The sequence below is a fragment of the Chiloscyllium plagiosum genome, chromosome 35, assembly GCF_004010195.1.
Source record: "Chiloscyllium plagiosum isolate BGI_BamShark_2017 chromosome 35, ASM401019v2, whole genome shotgun sequence".
Lineage (NCBI taxonomy): Eukaryota > Metazoa > Chordata > Chondrichthyes > Orectolobiformes > Hemiscylliidae > Chiloscyllium > Chiloscyllium plagiosum.
Genome location: NC_057744.1, coordinates 14,491,905 through 14,500,828, shown reverse-complemented (window position 1 = coordinate 14,500,828; position 8,924 = coordinate 14,491,905). Strand labels below are relative to the sequence as shown.

Genomic DNA, 8,924 nt, shown 5'->3' with positions numbered 1-8,924 from the left:
ACCCTCCTATTCCTGCCCTCACTAGCATATCACTGGGAGTAATCCAGATATTACTACCCTTGAGGACCTCCTTTTTAAATTTCTGCCTAACTCTCTGTAATCTCCCTTCAGAATCTCAACCTTTTCCCTTCCTACATCGTTGGTTCCAATGTGGACAATGACCTCTTGCTGGCCCCTCTCCCCCATGAGAACATTCTGCACCATCTTTGAGACAAGCTTGATTCTGGCACCAGGCAAACAACACACCATTCTGCTTTTTCTCTGCTGGCCACAGAAACATCTGTCTGTACCTTGGACTACAGAATCCCCTAACACAATTGATCTCTTGGAAGCCGACGTACCCCTCATTTTATTATAGCCAGTCGCAATACCAGAAACTTGGCTGTTCGCACTACGCTCCCCTGAGAATCCATCACCCCCTACATTTTCCAAAACAGCATACCTGTTTGAAAAGGGTATATCCACAAAAGACTCCTGCCCTCGGTGCCGACATCTCTCACCCTTGCTGGAGTTAACTCATCTATGTGACTGTATCTGAGACTTTCCCCCCTTCCTATAGCTGCCATCCATCACATACTGTTGCTGTTGCAAATTCCTCATCACTTCTATCTGTCCCTCCAAAAGATCCACTCGATCTGATAAGATTCACATCCAACAGCATTTATGGCAGTAACCCTTAAACTCTCTTTAAATTCCCACATTTGACAAGAAGTACATTCACTGCAAAGACCATTTTTGCTCCTTTACAATCTACTGACCCAGAAAATAACACTGTCTTATTCCTCTACAAACACTGCCCCAGGTTAAACTAATAGCTATGGCTTATATTTTAAGTTTAATCAAGAGACTTATCTCCAAAAACATATAATCAAGAAAGAATCCACTATATTCACTACTGCAGCCTTTCTCTTGGACAGACTTAAAACAACAATTAACTTATCTGATTCTGTGCTGTGAACTTCGTCCAACAGTTCCTCCAAGATTAGTTGTGAATTTCACTGTTTGTTAATTTTACCAGATGCACTCCGATGTCCTGTTATGCACGAATTCAAACAGCAAAGGCGGTAACTGTGCAGGTTCTCTCTCTCTCTCCTGCACTGTCCTCACCATGTGCTTCCTTTGTCTGCTCTTCTCCCTTTTAAACTGCTGTTGTTTTGACTTTTTTTTTCCAAAGTTCCAAAACAATGCAACAGCATATAATTGCTGCTCCTGGAATTCGAGGAAATCACCTCCAACAGCTAAAATACCTCAAAAAAAAGGAGCAGCTCTTCCAGCCAGAAATTTTTCCTGTCCTCCATCTTGGATTACCCAGAATTTAATTGCAGTTAAACAGATGACTAAAGCTAGAAAACATGTTCACCATATCAAATATTTAAGTTCTATCCAGAAATAAAAGACACGTGCAGATTATATGTAATTTTTTTTCAATGAAAATTTACAAGCGACTCTAGGAACGTTGGCATGTATGAGACAATTCTTTTTTTAAATGTCTGATGAAGCTCGAGGTTATTTGAAAAAACACATTCTGCACCACAGCTTTCGAAGATTGAGCTGGAAAGCAATACTTTTGCTCTTATTTTCCAGTTCTGTGAGACTCCTCCCACACTGTTGATAACATGAGCTGGTAGCCAAGAATACAGCTTCAAGTAAAGAAAGTTAATGCAGCTTTTGCGGTCTCACAAGGATTGGCAAAGAAGAATGTTGCTACAAACATTTGGATCAACTTACATGCAGAGTAAATTTCATACAATTTGAAGCTGACTGAATTCTAATACAGCCTACATTAGGTTTCATCCTGCTTTCTTTTTTAACATCTTAATAGAAACAATTGGGTCAATTTTCATCTTGAGTAGGTCCCAGCACACACACACTCAAAATCCCATTTTGCCTAATGAACTTAGATCTGTATCTTGCAAAAATGCTACCTCCTAATTTGTAGCTAGTTCAAAAATCACAGTGAGTGGTTTTCTGATAAAACGTTGGCCATTTTTATGTTGCTATCTTATTCATACTAAAAACCAGGGCAGTTGAGAGATTAAACCTGGATCCATTATTTCTTGCTTTATTGAACTTATAGAATTATAGAATCCCTATAGTGCAGAAGCAGGCTATTCAGCCCACCGAGTCTACAATGACTCTCTGAACAGCATCCCACTTCGACCCATTCCCTTAGCATATCCCTGAGATCCTGCATTTCCCATGGCCAAACCACCTACATTGTATACCCCTCGGACATGATTTAGCATGACCAATCCATCTATCCTGCGCACCTTTGGACTATGGGAGGAGACCAGAGCACCCAGTGGAAACATTGCAGACATAGTGAGAATGTATGAACTCCACACAGACAAGTTAACCGAGGCTAGGATTGAACCCGGGTCCGTGGCGCAGTCAGGCAACAATGCTAACCTCTGAGCCACCGTGCCACCCAGTTTTTGCTGAGTTGAATCTTTATAACACCACTGAATATGTTCCCTGTCTTTTATTGGACCACTGCCTTTGCAAAAAGCCCCATTAGCTATAAAGAACTCTGGAAAGGTCTGCCAATTGAACGATGCTACATAAATGCAGTTTCTCTGACAAAGAAACAAAAACCGAAAATTTTGTCACACTGCATGGACCCAGTCTGCAATGCTGCAGTCAAAAGTCAGGCTATCAAGGTCCTGTGTTGTCACCTAACACACCATTTAACGTTTCCTCAGTGGAAGCTTAGCAGCCTTACGCCCCACAATCTTAAACCATGGGGGTTGCATTGCATAGAATGCTTCAACAAGCAAAATTAGGCAGACAAAACAGGTCATAAGAGGAGAAACTCTTAATTATTTCTGTTACATAATTGCTATAGATGGAATTCACTTGTTGAATAATATTTTTCTTGTATAACAACAGCATAAATGTATTCAAAAGGAACTTATTTAATCAAGATTTTCTTTCAAGGTATGGAGGTTGACTGAAACATTACAAGTGAACAATTCCAAGTGGACACTTAATCCTTTGTATGCCTACCCATAGCTGCATAAAAAATGGGAACACTGCAAACCCAGAATGCTATATTGGACTAACCTGTTTATCATAGGATCTTGCAGAGACTCCAGCACTAGCTGCCAACTTTTCTTGTAACCCTCTGCACCAAGAATTTCAGGAACCAGAGCTGTCAAATGTAAGAGAAAAGTTTTATCATTAAAGAGCATGTAAGTGGGCCTTAATTAGATTACATTTGCTCCCAAAAAAACAACTAAATTAAAGTAAATACATGATTTGGTAAAGATTCTTCACAGTTTTGTGTATCATGATCCAAGACGTTCAGACACAAAAACCTTTAGAACTTTATGCTTACAAAACTTCTCTTCCTGGGTGAAGATATTATAGTACAAATAAGATGATTTTAAAAACTGTAGCAGCGACCAATGTTTTTAATAAAACTTAGAAAACAGTTATCAATAATCTGGAGAACATTCAGCATTTAGAGATAAAGATGCATCCATTCTAGGTGGACAATACCTAGGTCTGAATTGGACTAATGTTCCAGCATCAATAATTACAAATCAGTTAAGCAGAAATTCTGCCACTTAAACTCTTCCTAGTCCTCAATGTTCTGAATATGTATCAACAATTAAAGGACCTTTCTCATTGAAACAGACAGAAAAATTGATACTATTAACCAAGTATCGAATGCAATTCAACAACTAAGCAAATAAATAATTACAATGGGCTCACTGTTTCAATAAACCAAATGAAACAGTTCTAACCGTGCTGAATTTTAATTCTAAAATATTTCTGTTTTTCTCTCTAATGCAGTCTATTTTTCATGTACTGAGATGATGATGTATAATCAGCAAAATGCCACAGGAATTCACTGTATCACCAACTGGATGGCAGTTAATTTCTCAATTTGTGTGGAGTTTGAATCATAAAATGTCCTCAGACAACTGCTTTCAACAAGCACTACAAACAAAATGTCTGCCCTACACAAAGGCATGTAGTTCAACATAATAACTGAATCGAGAGAACAGAGTGGGAGCAATCGCCAAGGGCACCACGGTGGCTCAGTGGTTAGCACTGCTGCCTCACAGCACCAGAGACTTGGGTTCAATTCCAGTCTCGGGCGACTGTCTGTGTGGAGCTTCAACATTCTCACAGTATCTGCATAGATTTTCTCCGGATGCTCCACTTTCCTCACATAGTCCAAAGATGTGCAGGTTAGGTGAATTGGCCAAGCTAAATTGTCTATAGTGTTAAGGGATGTGTAAATTTGGTACATCAGCCAGGGGAAATGTAGGGTATTGGGTCTGAATGGGATACTCTTCAGAGGGTCAGTGTTGGGCCTGTTTCCACACTGTAGGAATTCTAATTCTAATCATAGCAGAAGGATTGGCTAATCAACACAACTTGTGAAGACTACAAAATTGTAGCTTCAAGGAAATTGCCCAGGTAATTTAGACTTCCAATGAGCAACTGCTCTTTTCCGTAATGTCTCTGACTCTGAGCAATTTACCTGAGTAGTTACCCAGGAAGTACCAGATTAAAATTTAGTCCAACACCTGGGTGACTACACAGTATTCACTAATAATCATGAGGCTGACCCTCCATGGACCTGACTACCCACCCAACCACCTGACTGCTCACATGACAAGTACACGTCCTGATCTTATTACACCCCTAAACAACTTGATCAATCTGCTGACCTTACACAACCAATTCAACCCAATGAGTACCAAGTCCTGACTATCTACATTCCCAACTATCCCCCTTATCCACTTATCAATCTGACACACATATGTACTTAGTTACCTCACCCACCTACCCTACTCCTTGACCGAGGTCTCCACCTTCCGTACCTATCGGGTTAATCATTGACCTACCTCACTCCTCTACTCCTTTACCAACTCACCTACCTACCCATTCAAAGACTGGACCTTCAAGCTTACTATACAGCAGCTCATGCCATTAAAAGGGGGCATATCTGTCTTCCCTCAAATCCACTTTGATCCAGTGGAGTTCCCCAAAGAATGCTGTGCTGCACAATGCTGTGAAAACCATGATTCCAGTGAAAATATGTAGAAGGGGTAGGGGAATTAAGCACTCCATGGCAATTTGACCATCATTGCCAATGCTAAGAAGATCAGGATCATAAAGTGACACTTGTGCCATTGCACACGATTTTCACTGGCAAAACAGATGGCTTTAACTTCCTAAAAACTAAAAGAACTGTAGACGCTGTAAAGCGGAAACAAAAATAGAAGTTGCTGGAAATGCTCAGCAAGTCTGGCAGCATTTGTGAAGAGAAATCAGAATTAATGGTGAGTCGATGACCCTTCCTCAGAACTGCTGAGCTTTTCCAACAACTTAAGTTTTTGTTTCTGATTTACAGCACCCGCAGTTCTTTTTTTTTTAATTTTAGTAATTAACTCACTGCTACATCTCTTCTCGGCATGCCCATCTTGAAAAAGTTCTGCTCCTCTCCCCGACGGGATTTCCATCCCAACTAATTTCATTGTTCTGAGGAAGGGTCATCAGACCCAAAACATTAATTTGGATTTCTCTTCATAGGTGCTGCCAGACTTCCTGAAAATTCTGTTTTTGTTTTGGCTTTAACTTACACCTTCTTCCTGAGGTAACCAGATGTTTTTATTTATTTCTCCCATGGAATATATTGTCATTTGACTAATTGCCCTTCAGATGGTGATGACGACTGCCTTCTTGAATTGTTGCAGTCTATCAGCTTTAGGAAAGGATTTTCATGTTTTTGACCCAGAGACAGTGATGGAATGGTGATATAACTCCAAGTCAATATGGTGTGTGACTTGGAGGAGAACTAGCAAGTGGTGGTGTTCCCATGCATCTGATGCCTCGGTCCTTCGAGATGGAAAATTTCAAGGGTAGGGATTGCTATTAAAGGAAGATTGGAGAAGTGCTGCAGTGCATGTCATATTTAGCACACCCTACTTCCATTTTGCATCAGCTGTTTAAGGGGATGTCAATCAAGTGGGCTGTTCTATATTGATGGTGGTGAGCATCTTGAGTACTGCTGTACCAATTTATCCAGGCATAAGGATGGTGATCAGGCTTTGGAAAGTCAGGAGTGAATTACTTGAGAAAGAACAACCAACCTCTGAGTGCTCTTGTATCTGCAATATGTATATGACTAGTACAGTTCAGTTTCTCAACAACGGATAAGAACTTCAAAGATGTCAATGATGGAGGATTTATTGGAGGTATTGGTGTTGGACAGGGGTGGACAAAGTTAAAAATCACACAAAACCAGGTTATAATCCAGCAGGTTTATTTCAAAGCACTAGCTTTCGAGGCACTATCTCTTCATCAGGTGGTTGTGGACCAGCTTGATACTTGACAAAGCTGACACACACATACACGCTCTCTTTCACATGCACTCACACCCACACCCACACTCACTATGTCTCTCCTGCACACGCGCACATATAAGGTGAATTTGTATTTGCAGAATTACATTCTATTTTGCTCAAAAACTGCATAAATCCATGTATGATTCTGTAAATCCCATCTTTAGAAACAGAACCAGACTGACTCAACATTGAGACACAATCAGACTTTAACCTCACGCCTTTAATACATTGTCTGAGCTGAGGTGGCACCTATTGTTCGAAAAGCTGAAGCTATCTGGAGAATGTAACTTAAAAGGAGTTCTGGGATTTACATTTTAAAGAACTGAAACCAGTATATCTCATTCTAAAAGATGGAAGACTTAATCTAAAATTAACAACTGGAACAAAAAATGTGATTTTTGTTGCTTTCAAACAATCCTTAAGTATAAAATTGAGCATCAGTGACTACAGTATTGGATAACCTCAGCAGAAAAAAGTTAAAGGATATGAATTCAATGCATGTAAACATCAAATGTTATCTCAATGCTGTTACCGATGGCAAACATAAATACAATAACCCACTACTTTGAATACACACTGCTCAACCTTCCCAATGTTTATTTATTTTTTTCTGAAAGGCAGCAATGATATACCTTTCAGTTGGATTTTTGAAAACAAATGCATGCAGTCCCAAAGCAGTTTCAAACTCACGCTTCAAATGACAAGCGAAATATTAATTATCTGGATTTGTTTATTTAGAATTCTATTCTCTCTTGGTGTGCCTGAACTGTCACAAATTGGAACATCTTAAATTATGAAACATAATATTTATTCAAAACTCAACAAATACAATTTAGGCCGTAATTTGTCAGATTAATTACTGCCATTTCTAGTCTCTGAAAATGTTAATCATTCAGTTCATTGGAAGTTAAGAGCAAATTAGAAAGAACTTTCAAAAACAACATCAGTATGAAAAACAGCAACTGATCGAAAACAGGAAGAAATAGCTCTTAGTCACACCCTTGTACAACTAGAGTAGTATTTTGAGGTATTTATTAATGAAATTATTTCACAAAATCATAGTGTTATTCAGGAAAGACAACAGTCAATACATACAGTCCACGGAACAAATCATCCATGTTACATCAAATATTATTGCTAACAGCTATTAGATAAAATGACTGCTCTGCAGTTGCTGGGTTTCTGTTCATATCCTTTTTCTGAACAAGTGTGAAAAATGTTCAATTCTCCCAATACCTAAGGCATATTGGAAAATTATGGCCCGAGTCTTTGAAATTTTCATCCAAACTTTGTTCAGTATCCTATTCTGTGACTGATCATCCTTAAGTATTTCTTTCTAATATATTGTTATAATGCGGAGGTGGAAACCCTCTTAATTTAAACTAAACACCCAGATAAACTTGCCTCGCCTCATAATCTGATAAAATGTGAGTGAGTGACAGAGAACTCCTAATTTCCACTATTTAAAGAAAAATAACAATTTATTTTGCTAACGGAACATTAAACAAAGCTACTAACAAACTGAACATTTTTTCCCCTAACTGAACACAGTCCTACTAACATGCTGCTCCAATAACAATTATTAAACATTGCATTAACTTAATCTCAAGTCCACATTGTCTCGGTCTTCTCCACTGTATTCAATCTTCCATCTGCTTCTCTCCCTGGATCACCTTTCTTTTTACTGCAAGTATGTTTTCCAGGAAAAGGTACCTTTTGATGTAGAAGGTCTCCTAATTTCTTTGAGAGCAAGATTTTAGATGGGCAATAAGCTCCCTGGCTCCATGGCAGTTGCTCTGCTGATCAGTGGTAGTTGAACTGAGCAAGTTTTCAAAATGCCTTGGTTTTATACTTCTCAACATTGTTCCCTGTCATTGTTCCAATGCAGTCAATACAATAAATTGAGTTTTAGAATCCTGAATATAATTTAAATTAATTAGTTAAATTTGAATTGTTGTCAAAACAGCAACCAAAACTCAACCGAACTGTTTCTTTTATTACCCTTTTACATTTATAGAGTCATAGCAATGTACAGCATAGAAACAGACCCTTTGGTCCAACCTGTCCATGCTGACCAGATATCCCAACATCTAGTCCCACCTGCCAGCACCTGGCCCAAATCCCTCCAAACCCTTCCTATTCATATAATGCCATCCAAATGCCTCTGAAATGTTACAATTGTACCAGCCTCCACCACTTCCTCTGGCAGCTTATTCCATACCTGACTCACCCTCTGTGTGAAAACATTGCCCCTTAGGTCTCTTTTATATCTTTCCCCTCATAGTTCTGGACGCCCTGACCCTAGGGAAAAGACTTTGTCAATGTATCCTATCCATGCCCCTCATAATTTTGTAAACCTCTACAAGGTCACCCCTCAGCCTCCGACGCTCCAGGGAAAACAGCCCCAGCCTGTTCAGCCTCTCCATATAGCTCAAATCCTCCAACCCTGACAACATCCTTGTAAATCTTTTCAGAACCCTTTCAAATTTCACAACATCTTTCCGATAGGAAGGAGACCAGAATTGTGCGCAATATTCCAACAGTGGCCTAATCAATGTC

General features: G+C 39.3%; 1 protein-coding gene across 3 annotated transcripts in view; it reads right to left on the bottom strand.

Annotated features, from left to right (window-relative positions):
- The window catches only part of snx19b (sorting nexin 19b), a 161,607-nt gene that overhangs the window by 18,599 nt on the left and 134,084 nt on the right, over positions 1-8,924 (bottom strand). For all 3 annotated transcript variants that reach the window (XM_043676709.1, XM_043676707.1, XM_043676706.1), the window contains exon 10: positions 3,064-3,151. In XM_043676709.1, coding sequence (XP_043532644.1) covers positions 3,064-3,151 — 88 coding nt within the window. The remainder of the gene's footprint in view (positions 1-3,063; positions 3,152-8,924) is intronic.